The sequence below is a fragment of the Watersipora subatra genome, chromosome 7, assembly GCF_963576615.1.
Source record: "Watersipora subatra chromosome 7, tzWatSuba1.1, whole genome shotgun sequence".
NCBI lineage: Eukaryota > Metazoa > Bryozoa > Gymnolaemata > Cheilostomatida > Watersiporidae > Watersipora > Watersipora subatra.
This window is the reverse complement of record NC_088714.1, coordinates 16,857,460-16,876,478: the sequence shown is the minus strand read 5'-3', so window position 1 is coordinate 16,876,478 and position 19,019 is coordinate 16,857,460. Positions and strand designations below refer to the sequence as shown.

The 19,019-nt window shown below is 31.8% G+C and overlaps 1 protein-coding gene across 1 annotated transcript; it reads left to right on the top strand.

Moving 5' to 3' along the window:
* The first annotated feature begins 4,575 nt into the window (after positions 1 to 4,575).
* On the top strand, positions 4,576 to 16,479 carry LOC137400481 (papilin-like). Its single transcript, XM_068086806.1, has 16 exons — positions 4,576 to 4,680; positions 4,831 to 4,882; positions 5,036 to 5,118; positions 5,416 to 5,557; positions 5,678 to 5,813; positions 6,029 to 6,190; positions 6,334 to 6,495; positions 6,631 to 6,662; positions 13,509 to 13,636; positions 13,791 to 13,842; positions 13,996 to 14,078; positions 14,369 to 14,510; positions 14,630 to 14,765; positions 14,983 to 15,144; positions 15,289 to 15,450; positions 16,339 to 16,479. Exons 1-16 carry the CDS (start codon positions 4,576 to 4,578, stop codon positions 16,367 to 16,369), a joined length of 1,770 nt encoding a protein of 589 aa, XP_067942907.1. The 3' UTR covers positions 16,370 to 16,479.
* Positions 16,480 to 19,019: the final 2,540 nt, after the last annotated feature.

Genomic DNA, 19,019 nt, shown 5'->3' with positions numbered 1-19,019 from the left:
AGGCATCCACCATAAACAAACATTTCACACCTCTGTGTGTCTTCATTATAGTAGTATCTTTGGACATATGACTAGCAGGATCCAGAATCAGCTCTCATGGCGCACATCGATGCAACTAAAACAACAATTGTTTGTTGTAAACTCAAAATTATAATCAGGAGCTTATGATTTGAAATTAAATCATTGAATGATGTAAAAACAAAAATATATAGTTTTGTACCTTCCATTTCTTCACTTTCTTCATCAGATTTGTCCTCTCCTTCAACAACTGCTCCAGCTTCTTGCTGTTCAGTGCTTTTAGCCACCATGAGAGTGTCTTTCTCTTTCTGGCATTGTGCCAACTCTGAAGCCATCTTGTTATAGGCCTAATGTATAAAAATGACAGGCTTGAGAGATAAATAATGTGCCACAGAAAAAGCTCTAGATTGTCGCACAATACTTGTAATTGACATTTCATTTTCGCAAAACCATGGTTCGAAAACTTTACCCAATTTCTAATGCTATAACATTATTAAAAATTTTATCATCAACCCAGTCTTAGATTTTCTTATCAATAAACTAATTTCACTTATGAGGCAGCAATAAAATTTTGAGTTTACTAGGAGAGTTTAACTAAAAAGTGTGGAATTGTCAGAGTATTATAGTATTATATAAATATATTACATTTATAAAAAGAATAATACTATTATACTCACAGTTTTGGGGATATAATAAGGTGACATGTACATCATGTTTGTTCCTTTAGATCCATAATATTGGTAATAACGATAGTTGTTGTCTGCAAATAAAACATTCTCATAATTTCTGAGTTTCTCTTACAAGAGCTTTAAATGGGGACGTGTTGAAGATAAAGATGTACAAAGATTTAAGCATGTTAGCAAATTTCGTTACAGGTCAACACTATAGTAATCTAATATACTTACCATTTTGATAATTTGATATGGATTCATCTGCTCCTTTTCTTTCAGCCACACCCTATAATATATGCACCCCTTTTGTTATTAGTTGTGTTATGCTTGCAAGCCTTGACTTTAATTTAGCTGCCATAAAAACTAAGTAATTTTTTGTTCTAACATTGTCTGATGAATTACACAACTAACTGCTTTACATAATTTTTTGTTTATACTTTTGTATCAGCTGGCATAAGTTTTTCTAAGATTACCAATGTTTAAACTATTCAAATATCCATGATTGTAATTAGTAAAATAGATTAGTCATTCTAAATTTTGATAGTGCTGCTTGACCTTTTAAACTTCTTTAAGGTTTGAGTTATCGAGGGGAAGCCAAAGACATCTAAATAGAGTACAGCAATTATGTGCTGACGGTAGGCCAGAGAAGGGTCACTTTCAATTTAATTTAATCAGTTTACTTTGATGTCACAGTTTAATAAATTACACTGTTAAATTCAGTGGGCTTTAGAAACCTACGCACAAGCCCAGACTTTACATTGTAAACCCACTCTTGCATGTTATCTTTTGAAGATTAATAAAACTGGGTGGAGCAAAATGAGATTGATGTCATAGAAACTATCTGTCTCACTTTCACTCTGAATGCATGAATAAAGTTGACATAAACGTGTGTTACAATAAAGTGAAAGAGAGGACAGGGGTACATCTCTCAGCCTTATCATTATCAGCCTTAAAGAAGTCTTTTCACAAAAAATTCATTTTCATTTAATATATGCAACATTACCATTCTAACTTTTAAACTTTATATTGTGTGAAATGTGTTTTGGACAGTTCAAATACACTAAAAAGTACAAAACAACTGTAAGACTGTTTAAACGTAAAATAATTAACAAGTAATAGCTAGATATTCTACATACAAGTTGTATTAAAAGCTTTGATGAATGAAACTAGTACAGATGTGGAGCAGTGAAGCTCTACTCGAGTTAGAGTTTTGAGTTTAGAGTTAGGGTTTAGAGTTACCAGCCACAAAACTTTCAGCTTGGAAACTTCTTTACGCTTCTTTTTGTTATGCTCCAAAGCTTATTGAATAAAAAGCATTACAGCAGATAATACAAAAGTCCGCGTACAAAGTATTTAGCTTTTACAGATTTAGCGATTGACCTTAGTAAGAACCAGAAATATGATTGTAACAGCACATTTAAAACTGAAATGACAAGTTTTAAAAGTACAAATTAAAAAAGGTAATGGATTTTGAAATAGTGTTTGGAAAACTTTAAAATAAAGAAATCCAAAAATTAATATTAACTAATAATAAAAAGTACATATATATTTAGTATGTGCCAGCAGAATAAGGTAGTTGAGAATGATAAGAACAGCTTAGCCTAGTGGCTACGCACCAATGGTTATAGACTTGCGATTTGCATACACGAGTTAAATTCCAGTAACATGAGGACTTTTCATTGTTAAGTTTTAAGTGCAATAACTGGCCACAACTATGACAGTTAAACAAACCAACAAAATACCAACATACAGCAATACTTATATATATAGGTTGGCTATTGTTCGTCCATCTGTTCCCGTTTATGACATGAAGCTCAGGGTATAAGTGCTTATATTTGCAATATTTTTCTTTAGCTGAGGGTTGTGGCTGCTTAGGTCAGTAAGTTTAATCTAGTTTGCTATGCAGAATGTTATAAGTTAAAGATCATACAAAGTAGCTTTTTAAAAACTAGGCACAATTATTATGAGGCTTCAATTCATGGCCAAGAGCTTCGTGCGTCTTTTTACTAAATCTTTGAAATACCTACATGTATGTTGTGTTCATTGAAACATGCTCAAGTTTCACACTGAGTTATTGTATAAATATATTGAAAAACTTACTATTTGTATTACAGCAATTTATTATATTTCTGGGTAACCTTTTATTTGGCGGTGTGCCACAGCTCAAAATAGTTTAAAAACTGCTGCTTTAGAAGACATACTTTCGGTACCAAAGTTTTGTGAACACAATGTGTAATGCAAGTTTTATTCCTGGGATCTATAACTGCCCTTGAAAAATCATTATGTCAATGATGATGGGTGTTTCCATAAGTTATAAATTAAACTTTTATATACATTTGTAGCAGCTTGTTTTCATGACTCTAACCAAGGTGTGAGGCTGCCTACGATATGTGTCTCAAACTGATTAAATAGATAAGGTTGGAAACGCTGGAACTAATTAAATGGAGGATGTGTGACCATTTCTTGTGCTTCCTTCACTGTTGATCATTAATATAGGGTTTCTAATACCTTTCTAATTTTTAAACATCCCAATTATCACAGCTGTGATCGTAAACTGGCGCGTAAAAATCTCAGATTAAAATGATGACGCAGTCTGTTACAATTATAACAGCAACCAGCTATGAGGCTCTACCAAAGTCTAAGAAGTTCTAGATAATTTTTATTTTATTAGCAAAAATGCTCACCACATTCTGCCCAACTGAAAGGATGTACAATATATATGAAGCACCTAATATTTAACAGTTTTGGCTAGAATTACATTAACTACCATATTATTCTAAAAGGAAACTTTTTAGAGATCTTACCTGGTCAACTATTCATTAGCTTGAATATTTTTGGTGAGATAAAAACTGTTTGTTTTGCTAAATCGTTTATTTAGCTAGAATTCTTTCACATAAACTTGTAAGACTGTTAGTCTACCAATATTGATTCTACAGCCTTACACAAGCACTTTACAGTTAACATAAGAGATGATCAAGCTAAGATGTTAATCAACAACCAAGCCAACCATAAATAGTTTGTAGAACCTTAAAAGAACAGCTATAAAATAAAAGATATTTTGATAGGTACTATGTTTATTTATATAACAAAACATGCCGAAAATAAATAAAGGTACATTGTTTTGTATGCTTAAATAATCATAAGAGATGCAACTACATTGGTCTCAACTCTAGATATAATCATAACAAAACTTTATTACAACAGACTTTAGCATCTGAATTGGTTTAATTTTAAGCTCAAGCAAGTTAGAGACCACTTGTTTAATACTTTTTAAGCAAATTTAGCTTAAAAAAGGTGCAGTTTAAAATCAAGACAACTACCTAGCTTATAAATGACTACCTCAAATATACTCTTTAGAAAATGCTATGAGCTGGCTATAACCACTTAGAAAACATGTAGATATAGAGCTGCTACTATGGCTTCTATTTCTTAGCTTGCGTTTAGCTTCTCCTAGTCTTTCAACATTTACGCAAAAACACACAAAAATGGGTTTCAGAATTTACTAGCTATAGGTATGTGGGTAGTTTCCTCCAATTGACCGAATTCAGTAATTTAAATTATTAAACTGCAACATCAAAGAGGGTAGTTTTCTCTATTTGACCAAATTCAAGAGTTTAATTTGTTAAATTGCAACATCAAAATGGGTAGTTTTCTCCATTTGACCGAATTCAGCAGATTAAATTATTAAACTGCAACATCAAAGTAAACCAATAAAATTAAACTTAAAATAACTAACCTCTTTGACATGCCATCAGTACAAAATTATATGAAAGATTCGCCCTCTACATAGCTAACAATGGAGGTTAAAGGTCAGACAGCACTATATAAACTGAAACAGGGAGTCTAGTATCAGTATTTTACAAGTCAGTCAGCCTCACGAGTCAACATGAAGATTCAACTTGTTATTTTAGCTATTGCTGTTATTAGCAGCATCAGATCAGCTCCTCAAAATGAGGCAGCGATAGAAGGTCAAGAAGAAGAAATGGCTGTGGTAAGTTTTATAACTGAGTAGGCTATATAAAAAATTACTTAACTTGCTATGACAAGGAAAATTAATACAAATTTAGGCAGAAATTATAGTAGTTAAAATGGAATCTTGGACTGAAGCATAACACAATTATTAAGGAGGTATATATTTTAGGGTGTGGCCGAAAGAAAAGGAGCAGATGAATCCATATCAGATTATCAAAATGGTAAGTACATTTATATCATCATATTACCGCAGTTTTAACCTGTAAATAGGTTGGCTACACGGTCAAGTCTCGCTACATCTTTATGTTTAGCATGTCACCATTTGAAGCTTTTATAAGAGAAACTCAAAAATTATGAGACTGTTTTATTTGCAGACAACAACTATCCTTATTACCAATATTATGGATCTAAAGGAACAAACATGATGTACACGTCACCTTATTATATCTCCAGGACTGTGAGTATACTGGTATTAACTTAATTATAAATAGAACATATTTATATAATATTCAAATTATACTTTAACTACTTGATGTTTGCTTCAAAATAATGATATACCTTTTTAATTATTTCAGCATGTTTTTGCTGCCGATCAATGAAATTACTGTGTTAATAAAAATGTCACTGTTTATTATAGAGAACAATTCAAGGTATGGCGATGTTTAAAAAAGTTGAATAAAATCATTTGTTAGTGAGAAATGTTTTTTGTCGTTGCCCATTATTCTTGAACTCTGACTTTTTTTATCTGTATTAGGCTTACAACAAAATGGCTACAGATCTGGCCCAATGCCAAAGAGAGAGAGACAGTCTCATTGTTGTTCAAAGTGCTGGGCAACAAGAAGCAGAAGCAGTTGTTGAAGAAGACGAATCTGATGAAGAAAAAGAAGAACTGAAAGGTAACAGGCTATTTATTTTAGTTTTAGTGTCATTTAAGATTTGCTAGCAAAAGATAACATTTTTCCCTATTACATTTGATCTTTTTGAAAACATGAAACAATTGCTGTTGCCTGTTTCAGTTGATTCGATGTGCACCATGAAAGCTGACTCTGGACCCTGCAGGTCATATTTTCAAAGATACTACTATAATGAAGACAGGCAGAGGTGTGAAATGTTTGTTTATGGTGGATGCCTTGGAAACACCAATAACTTCAGGTAGATGTTGACTTGAGCTAGCATTTTTGCTGTCATTTTTCTTGTTGTCTAACGTTTTCTGTCATATTTTAGTGGTTATTTCAAAGTTATTGGTAGATCTTTCATAACTGCCAAAGAATAATAACTTATATATTTTTATACCGTAAATAGAGCAATAAAAGACTTGTTGATAGTATTGATTGAAGTTATAAACTTCATTAACTATTTTATTTTAGAACTGAATACGAGTGTGAAAACTCTTGTATGAACCAGTGTAGCAGACCTCTCAACGTTGGATACTGTTCAGCTAGTCTCCCCCGTTACTATTATAACTCCGCCACAGGAAGGTGTCAGCTTTTCTCTTATGGTGGATGTGGAGGAAACACCAACAACTTTATGTAAGTTTAATAGCTTAGTGCATTTTATTTTGGTTTTTGTGATACACTAATTCAATTTCGTTTTGTAAGAAAGTGCTTTATCTAGTGACTTGAGCAGACTACTCTACATGGAATCAATCATTATTTTTTCATAATTATTTTAGGACTATGCAGGAGTGTCAGGCCTCATGTGATAATACATGTGTGCTACCTAAAGAAAAAGGCTCTTGCAGTGGTGCTGTAGCCAGATGGTATCATAACTCTGAGACTAACAAGTGTGAAGCATTCATCTTCAGTGGCTGTGGAGGAAACGCTAACAACTTCCTGTATGTATACTTGGTTCTTAGAAAAAAATCTTTAGATAAAATCTTTGCTGTTTATATTAGATTGATATGACTATTTAATTTTTATCTCGAAGCATTAAGAAAATCACATAATTCTACTTGGTTATATTGTTCCAGCCACTCTCACTACGATTTGAACACTCCAATGAGTAAGTGTTTGTAAGTTAAAATAAAAAAAACAAAAAGCGATATTCTGACGCATTGTAGTCTTGGGTAACTGAATGTTTATAATTTACGTAATTTTATAATTTATATTTACGACTCTTATTTTAGTTTAGTTGCTGTTGCATAAGAAAGATAGAATGCAGTCATATCACACAGACTGGCTAAAAATACAGTTCAAGCTGCAATGCTGATGACTTGCTAATCTTTGCAAAGTGGAATATATATCTGAATCTGTAGAGTTTCGCAGAATTTAGCATTGCCTTACAAAAACTCTATACAGCATGTTTACAAACATATCTGACTCCGATTGCATTTGAATGTCACAACTCAAATGGATGCTGGTAACTCTAGCAAAAAAACAGGAAATACTCGGTTTGACATACCTTGTCAATATTGCAATATTGCCACTATTATCTACAAAGTAGAATATAGCTTTAAAGTTGCAAAGTACAATAAAATATAGTAATGCCTTATAAACAGGCGACATAAATTATAAAGGTACATCTATTCAGAATACTGAAAAACTTAATTGATGCTGATCATACCGATAGTTAACTATGTATATGTAACCTTAATTTGAATGTTACAACATAAATTAATGCTGGTAACTATAGCAAAAGAGAAAGGTTAAACTTTATATGACATTTCTTATCTATATTGCATTTAGTACTCACCATGAATCTAATTATTTTGGTGCTTTGTAGAACCAAAGATGCCTGTGAAGAGCAATGCTAGAAAACAACAGACTAAAAAGAAACTCTTAAGATTTACAGCTCGGAATATGACTTGCTAATGATTGCTTGTTGCTATTTTTAATAAGGCTACTTTATTTCAATAAATACGTCAAACCTTTACTGTACTAAAGTATATGTTATTCAATAAATTGGCGATGACTCTGGGTACTTGGATTTTCTTTCAAATAGTATTGTAAATATCAAACAGCATTTCATCAAAGTCTTACCTCATTGAAGCTATAGTCATAACAACAGTTTTGATTAATTATGACTAGATGCTAAACAAAACCAGATATAAAACAGCCAGTAAAAAATGAAGTTAATTCTTGGTTAGACTTAAAGAAACTGTTAGTACATTGCTAAATAAATTTAAAGCAGGTTTTTAGAAGTATATTCAAATTCACTAACATATATGTCTGCTGAAACTGTTAGTAATCACTGCTATAATAAACGTCAGTAGATAAAATTGTCAGTAGAGCAAAAAAATTATACATGGACATTTCAAAGTGTACTTCAAAATAACCTTGAAGTTTGTATGGTTTTCTAGAGAGAAATAAAAAAATATTTGTTAATAGCGAAGGCACAAAATTTCAAAATGGTTGTTATGTAGAGCATGCTAAATTCACATAACCTTACAGATTCACCCTTTCATTTGTGCAATTGGCCAATATAGTTCTACCTAATTGCATGCTTTGATAGAAAGTAATGGAAAGTATTACACAAAATAGTCCTTGAAGACCTTGATACAAGCGTTTGCCTTTGGTGAGCTATAAATTATAGGGCTGTGTTGCTGCAGTGTTGTAGTACATGTAGATGTGCACATTAAATCCAAAACTTTTGTGTTTAAAACTAAACTTTCTCAGGTGAAATGGTTATCTATCAAAAATCAAAGTTTTCGTTTTCATCCTGAAATGTACTACAGTTTAAAAAATTTGTTTGCACACATAATTTACACTGAGGACTTGTTTTGATTTCTTGCTTTCAAAATTTTTACTGAAAATTAGGGTTTCAATGTTCAGAGCGGCCTACATACTAATTGTTACTGTAAATATTACTTATCTCTAGTAAAAGAAAATATTCTCTGATACACAATCCTTCTCTCCCTCATATTATTTATTGGTATAAAATTTTGCAGATCCAATTATTTTACCTATCGCTTAAAGGATCCTTATTAGGATTCAAAATTAACAAAGAGTAGCCCATAATAAGAAGTCTATGACTGTCTGTTGTAATGGCTAGAATAATGTAAGCCATTATACCTTAATAGACGTTGATTTAACTCTAATTCATTTTCTTTTTAAGAAAATTAATTAGAGACAATAGTTTCATTTTCCTGTTTTATTTTTTCCTTTTTCTTTTTCCGCTATACATTCATTTAGTAAGTTATACAGTGTGACTCTTCAACACTAATAGACATACAGTTGTTATACACTCATTTAGGAAGTTATACACTGTGGCACTTCAACACTACTAGACATACAGCTGTTATACATTCATTTAGGAAGTTATACACTGTGGCACTTCAACACTATTAGACGTACAGTTGTTATATAATCATTTAGAAAGTTATAAAGTGTGACTTTTCAACACTAATAGATATACAGTTGCTATACATTCATTTAGGAAGTTATACAGTGTAACACTTCAACACTAATAGACATACAGTCGCTATACATTCATTTAGGAAGTTATATACTGTAACACTTCAACAGTAATATACATACAGTTGTTATATATCCATTTAGGAAGTTATACAGTGTGACACTTCAACACTGCTAAATATACAGTTGTTATATATTCATTTAGGAAGTTATACAGTGTGACTCTTCAACACTACTAGACATACAGTTGTTATACATTCATTTAGGAAGTTATACACTGTGGCACTTCAACACTATTAGATGTACAGTTGTTATATAATCATTTAGGAAGTTATAAAGTGTGACTTTTCAACACTAATAGATATACAGTTGCTATACATTCATATAGAAAGTTATACAGTGTGACTCTTCAACACTACTAGTCATACAGTTGTTATATATTCATTTAGGAAGTTATACAGTGTGACTCTTCAACACTACTAGACATACAGTTGTTATACATTCATTTAGGAAGTTATACACTGTGGCACTTCAACACTATTAGACATACAGTTGTTATATAATCATTTAGGAAGTTATAAAGTGTGACTTTTCAACACTAATAGATATACAGTTGCTATACATTCATATAGGAAGTTATACAGTGTGACTTTTCAACACTACTAGTCATACAGTTGTTATACATTCATTTAGGAAGTTATACAGTGTGACACTTCAACACTAATAGACATACAGTCTCTATACATTCATTTAGGAAGTTATAAAGTGTAACACTTCAACACTACTAGATGTACAGTTGTTATACATTCATTTAGGAAGTTATACAGTGTGAAACTTCAACACTAATAGACATACAGTCTCTATACATTCATTAAATTCATACAGTCTCTTACTGTTCAGTGCTTTTAACAAGAGTGTCTCTTTTTCTGGCATTGTGCCAAATCTGAAGCCATCTTATTATAGGCCTAATATATAAAAATCAGGCTTGAGTGACGAACATTTTGTCACAGAGAAAACCTTTCTATTGTAGCACAATACTTGTAATTGGCATTTCGATTCCGCTATAACCTTTTTTTGACAACTTTACCCAATTTCTAACATTATAATAATATAAAAAATGCTATCACTGAACAGGTCTTTGATTTTTTTCATCAAAAAACTAATTGCGCTTAAGAGGCAGCAATTAAATGTCGAGTTTACTAGAACAGTTTGATTAAAAAAGTGTGGAATTGCCAGAATACTACAAATATAATATTAATATATTAAATTTATAATTAAAGTAATGCTATTATGCTCACAGTTTTGGTGATGTAATAAAAGGTAGAAAGATTTAAGCATGTTAGCAAACCTAAATACAGGTCAACACTGAAATAATCTAATACACTTATCATTTTGATAGTGCTGCCTGACCTTTTAAACTCCCTTCAGGTTTGAGTTATTGAGGGGAAGCCAAAGACATCTAAATAGAGTACAGCAGTTGTGTGCTGATGTAGGCTAGAAATGAGTCACGCTCAATTTAATTTAATCGGTTTATATACGTTGATGTCATAGCTTCAGTGGGCTTTAGAAACCTACGCACAAGTACAGACTTTACATTGTAAACCCACTTTTGTATTTTATCCTTTGAAGATTAATAAAACTGGGTGGAGCAAGATGAGATTGATGTCATAGAAACTATTTGTCTCACTCTCACTCTGAATGCACAAATAAAGTTGACATAAATATGTTGGGTGAAAGAAAGGACCGGGGTACATGTTTCAGCCTTATCATTTTCAGCCTTAAAAAAGTTTTTTCACAGAAAATTTGTTTTTATTTAACATATACAACAGTACCATTCTAATTTGTAAACTTTATATTACACAAAAAGTGTTTTGTACAGTTCAAATAAACTGAAAGAATATAAAACAAATGTAAAAATGTTTAAATGTAAAATAATTAACAAGTAATAGCTAGATATTCTACATTCAAGTTGTATTAAAAGCTTTGATGAACTAGTACAAACATATAGCAGTGAAGCTTTACTTGAGTTATAGTTTAGAGTTACCAGCTTGGAGTTAGGGTTTAGAGTTACCAGTTTAGAGTTACGGTTTAGAGTTACCAGTTTAGAGTTAGGGTTTAGAGTTACCAGTTTACAGTTGAGTTTAGAGTTAGGGTTTAGAGTTATCAGTTTATAGTTAGGGTTTAGAGTTACCAGTTTAGAGTTAGTGTTTAAAGTTACCAGCTAAGAGTTTAGAGTTAGTGTTTAGATTTACCAGTATAGAGTTAGGGTTTAAAGTTACCAGTTTAGAGTTAGGGTTTAGAGTTACCAGTTTAAAGTTAGGGTTTAGAGTTACCAGTTTAGAGTTAGGGTTTAGAGTTACCAGTTTAGAGTTAGGGTTTACAGTTACCCGTTTAGAGTTAGGGTTTAGAGCTACCAGTTTAGAGTTTAGAGTTAAGGTTTAGAGTTACCAGTTTAGAGTTTAGAGTTAGGGTTTAGAGCTACTAACCACAAAACTCTCAGCTTGGGAACTTCTTTACGCTTTTTCTTGTTATGCTCCAAAACTTATTAAATAAAAAGCATTACAGCAGATAATACAACGGTCGACGTAAAAAGTATATAGCTTTTACAGATTTAACGATTGACCTTAGTGGGAACCAGAAATATGAGTGTAACAGCAAATTTGAAATTGAAACAGCACATTTTAAAATTATAAACTTAATAAAAGGTAGATGATTTTGAAATAGTCTTTAAAATACTTAGAAAACAAACACAAAAGATAATAGTAACTAATAATAAAAAGTACATATTTAGTGTGCAATCAAAGTAAAGCAGTTGGAAATGATAAGAATGGCTCAGTCTAGTGGCTACGCACTTATGGTTATAGACTTGCAATTTGCATAGTGAGATGAATTCCAGTGAGATGAGGGCTTTTCATTACTAAATTTAAATTGCTATATTCGGACAAAAGTGTGACAGTTAAACAAACCAACAAAAGACCAACATACACCAAAGTTTATATATATAGGTTGGCCATTGTCTGTCTATCCGTTCTCTGTCAGGACATTAAGCTCAGAGCATAAGTACTTGTACTTGCAATATTATTCTTTAGCTGAGGGAGGTGACTGATTAGGTCAATGATTTTGATTCAGCTTGCTACACAGAACATCATAAGTTAATGACCATACAAAGAAATTTTTAAACAGTTTGGCAACACTCTTCTGAGGCTTCAAAACATGGCCTTGAGCTTTGTGAGCCGTTTTACCAAATTTTTGAAACACTTATGTTGTGTTCGTTGAAACACACCTAAGTTTCACTCTGAGTTATTATATAAATATACTAAAAAACTTACTATCTGTATTACTGCATTATAGTGTAATTTTGGGTCAATTTCTATTTGGTGGTGTGCCACAGCTCAAAATAGTTTCAAAGCTACTGCTTTATAAAAGACACAATTTCAGGTAACAAAGTTTTGTGCACACAATGTGTAAAGCAAGTTTTATCATTTGGATATATAACTGCCCTTGAAAAATCATTATGTCAATGATGATGGGTGTTTCTATAAGTTATAAATTAAACTTTTATATACATCTGTAGCAGCTTGTTTGCCTGACTCTAATCAAGGTGTGAGACTGCTTACGATATGTGTCAAACTGATTAGTTAGATAAAATTGAAAATGCTGGAACTAATTAAATGGAGGATGTGTGACCATTTCTTGTTCTTCCTTTGCTATTGATCATTAGTATGGCGTGACTGCTTTAACGTTTCTAATACCTTGCTAAATTTTAAAATCCTGAATATCTGAGCTGTGACTGTAAACTGGGGTATGAAACGCTCAGATTAAAGTGATGACACAGTCTATTACATTTATAACAGCAACCAGCTATGAGGCTTCACCAAAGTTTAACATGTCTTATATAATTTTTGTTTTATTGGCAAAAATGTTCACGACGTTCCGCCAAGCTGAGAGAATGTACAATATATGGCACATTTAATATTTAAAAATTTTGACTAGAATTACATTAACTACCGTAGTATTCAACAAGAACATCTTTAAAGATTTTACCTGGTCAATCATTCATTAGCTTGAATTTTTTAGTGAGATATTAACTGTTTTATTTTATTAAATCATTAATTTAACTAAAATTCATTAGAATCTACATAAACTTATAAGACTGTTAGTCTGCCCAAATTTATTTTGCAACATGCATTATTGTATTTTACTCTTCCCAGTTTTTCAACATTTAAGCAAAAACACACAAGAGTTGGTTTTAGAATCTTTGTATCAATATGTAGTTAGTTTCCTCCAATTGACCGAATTCAGCCGTTTAAATTATTGAACTACAACATCAAAGTGAACCAATCAAATTAAATTTAAAATAATTAACCTTTTTGATGTACCATCAGTACATAGTTATATTAAAGACTCGCTGTTTACATAGCTAACAATTGAGGTTAAAAGGTCAGACAGCACTATATAAACTGAAACAAGGGAGTCTATCATCAGTATTTTACAGGTCAGTCAGCCTCAAGAGTCAGCATGAAGATTCAACTGGTCGTGTTAGCTATCGCTGTTATTGGAACCACCAGATCAGCTCCTCAAAATGAGGCAGCAATAGAAGGTCAAGGTGTAGAGATGGTTGTGGTAAGTTTTTATAATTGAATAGGCCATATAAAATATCACTTATTTGCTATGATGAAGAAAACTAAAACAGATCTAGGCAGAATTTATTGTAATTGAAATAGAATCTTGGTCTGAAATATAACACAGTTAATAAGGAAAGACTTGCATACTTTAGGGTGTGGCTGAAAGAAAAGGAGCAGATGAATCCATATCTGACTATCAAAATGGTAAGTACATTTATATCATCATATTACTGCAGTTTTAACCTGTAAATGAGTTTTCTACACACTCAAGTCTAGCTATATCTCTATGTTTAGCATGTCACCATTTGAAGCTCTTATAAGAGGAACTCAGAAATTAAGAGAATGTTTTATTTGCAGACAACAACTATCGTTATTACCAATATTATGGATCTAAAGGAACAAACATGATGTACACGTCACCTTATTATATCTCCAGGACTGTGAGTATGCCGCTATTAACTTAATTATAAATAGAACATATTTATATAATATTCAAACTATCCTATAACTATTTGGTGTTTGCTTCAAGACCATAATACACTTTTTCAGTTATTTCATTTTGTTTTTGCTGTTCGTCAATGAAATTACTTTATTAATATAAATTTCATTGTTTATATTAGAAAAGAAATAAAGGTGAGGTGATACTTTTGTTCAAAATTACTTGCTAGTAAGAAAATGTCTTTGTCATTGCCCACTATTTTTGTAGTCTGACCTTGTCCATTTGTATTAGGTTTATAACAAGATGGCTTCAGATCTGGCACAATGCCAAAAAGAGAGAGACAGTCTCATTGTTGTTCAAAGTGCTGGGCAACAAGAAGCAGAAGCAGTTGTTGAAGAAGACGAATCTGATGAAGAAAAAGAAGAAATGGAAGGTAACAGGCTATTCATTTGAGTTTTAGTATTTTCTAAAATTGCTGGCTAAAGATATCTATTTTTCTCTATTGCATTGAGTTTACAAAAAACATGAAACAATAGCTGTTGCCTGTTTCAGTTGCGCCGATGTGTACCATGAAAGCTGACTCTGGACCCTGCTTATCATATGTCCAAAGATACTACTATAATGAAGACAAACAGAGGTGTGAGATGTTTGTTTATGGTGGATGCCTTGGAAACACCAACAACTTCAGGTAGAGAGTGACTCGAGCTAGTCTCTTTTGCAGTCATTTACCTTTTTGTCTAAACTTTTCCTTCTTCATATTTTGGCACTTATTACAAAGTTATTGGCGGATCTTTGATAAACGCTAAAAACATAATTCTCATATTTTTATACGGTAAATAAAGCAATAAAAGACTTGTTGATAGTATTGATTAAAGTTATAAACTTCAATAAACATTTCATTTCAGAACTAAATACGAGTGTGAAAACTCTTGTATGAACCAGTGTAACAGACCTCTCAACGTAGGATACTGTTCAGCTCGTCTCCCCCGTTACTATTATAACTCTGCCACAGGAAGGTGCCAGCTTTTCTATTATGGTGGATGTGGAGGAAACACCAACAACTTTATGTAAGTTTAATAGCTTAGCGTAGTTTATTTTGCTTTTTTGTGATACACTAATTCAATTTTGTTTTGTAAGAAATTGCTTTATCTAGTGATTTGAGTCGACAACTTTAAATGGAATAAACTATGTTTGCTTTATAATTATTTTAGGACTATGCAGGAGTGTCAGGCCTCATGTGATAATACATGTGTGCTACCTCAAGAAAAAGGCTCTTGCATAGGTGCTGTAGCCAGATGGTATCATAACTCTGAGACGAACAACTGTGAAGTATTCATCTTCAGTGGCTGTGGAGGAAATGCTAACAACTTCCTGTATGTATACTTAGTTCTTAAAAAAATCTTTAGAAAACTTTTTGGCTGTTTATATCAGATTGATATGACTATTTAATTTTTATCTGGAAGCATTAAGAAAATCACATAATTCTACTTGGTTATATTGTTCTAGCCACTCTCACTACGATTTGAACACCCCAATGAGTAAGTGTTTGTAAGTTAAAATAAAAAAAACAAAAAGCGATATTCTGACGCATTGTAGTCTTGGGTAACTGAATGTTTATAATTTACGTAATTTTATAATTTATATTTACGACTCTTATTTTAGTTTAGTTGCTGTTGCATAAGAAAGATAGAATGCAGTCATATCACATGGACTGGCTAAAAATACAGTTCAAGCTGCTATGCTGACGACTTGCTAATCTTTACAAAGTGGAATGTAGATCTGAATCTGTAGAGTACCGCAGACTTTAGCACTGCCTTACAAAAACTCTATACAGCATGTTTACAAACATATCTGACTCCGATTGCATTTGAATGTCACAACTCAAATGGATGCTGGTAACTCTAGCAAAAAAACAGGAAATACTCGGTTTGACATACCTTGTCAGTATTGCAATATTGCCACTATTATCTACAAAGTAGAATATAGCTTTAAAGTTGCACAGTACAATAAAATATAGTAATGCCTTATAAAAAGGCGACATAAACTAAAAAGCTACATTTATTCAGAATACTGAAAAACTTAACTGATTCTGATCATACCGATAGCTAACTATGTATATGTAACCTTAATTTGAATGTTACAACATAAATTAATGCTGGTAACTATTATAGCAGAAGAGAAAGGTTAAACTTTATATGACATCCCTTGTCTATATTGCATTTAGTACTTACCATGAATCTAATTATTTTGGTGTTTTGTAGAACCAAAGATGCTTGTGAAGAGCAATGCTAGAAAAAACAGACTAAAAAGAAACTCTTAAGATTTACAGCTCGGAATATGACTTGCTAATGATTGCTTGTTGCTATTTTTAATATGGCCACTTTATTTCAATAAATACGTCAAACCTTTACTGTACTAAAGTATATGTTATTCAATAAATTGGCAATGACTCTGGGTACTTGGATTTTCTTTCAAATAGTATTGCAAACATCAAACAGCATTTCATCAAAGTCTTACCTCATTGAAACTATAGTTATAACAGCAGTTATGAATAATCATGACTAGATGCTAAACAAAACCAGATATAAAACAGCCAGTAAAAAATGAAGTTAATTCTTGGTTAGACTTAAAGAAACTGTTAGTACATTGCTAAATAAATTTAAAGCAGGTTTTTAGAAGTATATTCAAATTCACTAACATATATGTCTGCTGAAACTGTTAGTAATCACTGCTATAATAAACGTCAGTAGATAAAATTGTCAGTAAAGCAAAAAATTATACATGGACATTTCAAAGTGTACTTCAAAATAACCTTGAAGTTTGTATGGTTTTCTAGAGAGAAATAAAAAAATATTTGTTCATAGCGAAGGCACAAAATTTCAAAATGGTTGTTATGTAGAGCATGCTAAATCCACACAACCTTACAGATTCACCCTTTCATTTGTGCAATTGACCAATATAGTTCTACCTAATTGCATGCTTTGATAGAAAGTAGTGGAAAGTATTACACAAAATAGTCCTTGAAGACCTTGATACAAGCGTTTGCCTTTGGTGAGCTATAAATTATAGGGCTGTGTTGCTGCAGTGCTGTAGTACATGTAGATGTGCAAATAAATCCAAAACTTTTGTGTTTAAAACTAAACTTTCTCAGGTGAAATGGTTATCTATCACAAATCAGAAAGTTTTCGCCTTCTTCCTGAAATGTACTACAGTTTAAAAAATTTGTTTGCACACATAATTTACACTGAGGGTTTGTTTTGAATTCTTGCTTTCAAAATTTTTACTGAAAATTAGGGTTTCAATGTTCAGAGCGGCCTACATACTAATTGTTACTGTAAATATTACTTATCTCTAGTAAAAGAAAATATTCTCTGATACACAACCCTTCTCTTCCTCATATTATTTATTGGTATAAAATTTTGCAGATCCAATTATTTTACCTATAGTTTAAAGGATCCTTATTATGATTCAAAATTAACAAAGAGTAGCCCATAATAATAAGTGTATGACTGTCTGTTGTAATGGCTAGGATAATGTTAGCCAATATACCTTAATAGACGTTGATTTAACTCTTCGAAGGAGTAAGTGCATATATATTCTTTAAAAAAAATTTTTTTCATTATGCTCAGCTCATATACTTAGTTCCTGTTTTTTTTTAAAAATTAAACTACGAATATGAGCACAGGAAAATCTTTTTTGAAATAAAAAAGACAAAAATGAAATTATTGTTTGTAATTCATTTTTCCTAACTAAATGATAATATACATGTTAATACACAGTGTAAGTCTCTAATTCATTTTCTTTTTAAGAAAATTAATTAGAGACAATAGTTTCATTTTCCTGTTTTATTTTTTCCTTTTTCTTTTTCCGCTATACATTCATTTAGTAAGTTATACAGTGTGACTCTTCAACACTACTAGACATACAGTTGTTATACACTCATTTAGGAAGTTATACACTGTGGCACTTCAACACTACTAGACATACAGTTGTTATACATTCATTTAGGAAGTTATAAAGTGTAACACTTCAACACTACTAGACATACAGTTGTTATACATTCATTTAGGAAGTTATACAGTGTGACACTTCAACACTAATAGACATACAGTCTCTATACATTCATTAAATTCATACAGTCTCTTACTGTTCAGTGCTTTTAACAAGAGTGTCTCTCTCTTTCTGGCATTGTGCCAAATCTGAAGCCATTTTGTTATAGGCCTAATATATAAAAATCAGGCTTGAGAGACGAACATTTTGCCACAGAGAAAACCTTTCTATTGTAGCACAATACTTGTAATTGGCATTTCGATTCCGCTATAACCTTTTTTTAACAACTTTACCCAATTTCTAACATTATAATAATATAAAAAATGCTATCATTGAACAGGTCTTTGATTTTTTTCATCAAAAAGCTAATTGCGCTTAAGAGGCAGCAATTAAATGTCGAGTTTACTAGAACAGTTTAATTAAAAAAGGGTGGAATTGCCAGAATACTACAAGTATAATATTAATATATTAAATTTATAATTAAAGTAATGCTATTATGCTCACAGTCTTGGTGATCTAATAAAAAGTAGAAAGATTTAAGCATGTTAGCAAACCTAATTACAGATCAACACTGAAATAATCTAATACACTTATCATTTTGATAGTGCTGCCTGACCTTTTAAACTCCCTTCAGGTTTGAGTTATTGAGGGGAAGCCAAAGACATCTAAATAGAGTACAGCAGTCGTGTGCTGATGTAGGCTAGAAATGAGTCACGCTCAATTTAATTTAATCGGTTTATGTACGTTGATGTCACAGTTTCAGTGGGCTTTAGAAACCTACGCACAAGTACAGACTTTACATTGTAAACCCACTCTTGTATTTTATCCTTTGAAGATTAATAAAACTGGGTGGAGCTGGATGAGATTGATGTCATGGAAAATATTTGTCTCA

What these genes read in the sequence shown, in the direction of transcription:
- LOC137400481 (XM_068086806.1), top strand. Translation starts at nt 4,576, where the DNA reads ATGAAGATTCAACTTGTTATTTTAGCTATTGCTGTTATTAGCAGCATC. An exon ending in AAGAAGAAGAAATGGCTGTG is followed by an intron (nt 4,681 to 4,830) that starts GTAAGTTTTATA and finishes TATATATTTTAG; the next exon opens with GGTGTGGCCGAAAGAAAAGG. An exon ending in CTTATTATATCTCCAGGACT is followed by an intron (nt 14,079 to 14,368) that starts GTGAGTATGCCG and finishes CATTTGTATTAG; the next exon opens with GTTTATAACAAGATGGCTTC.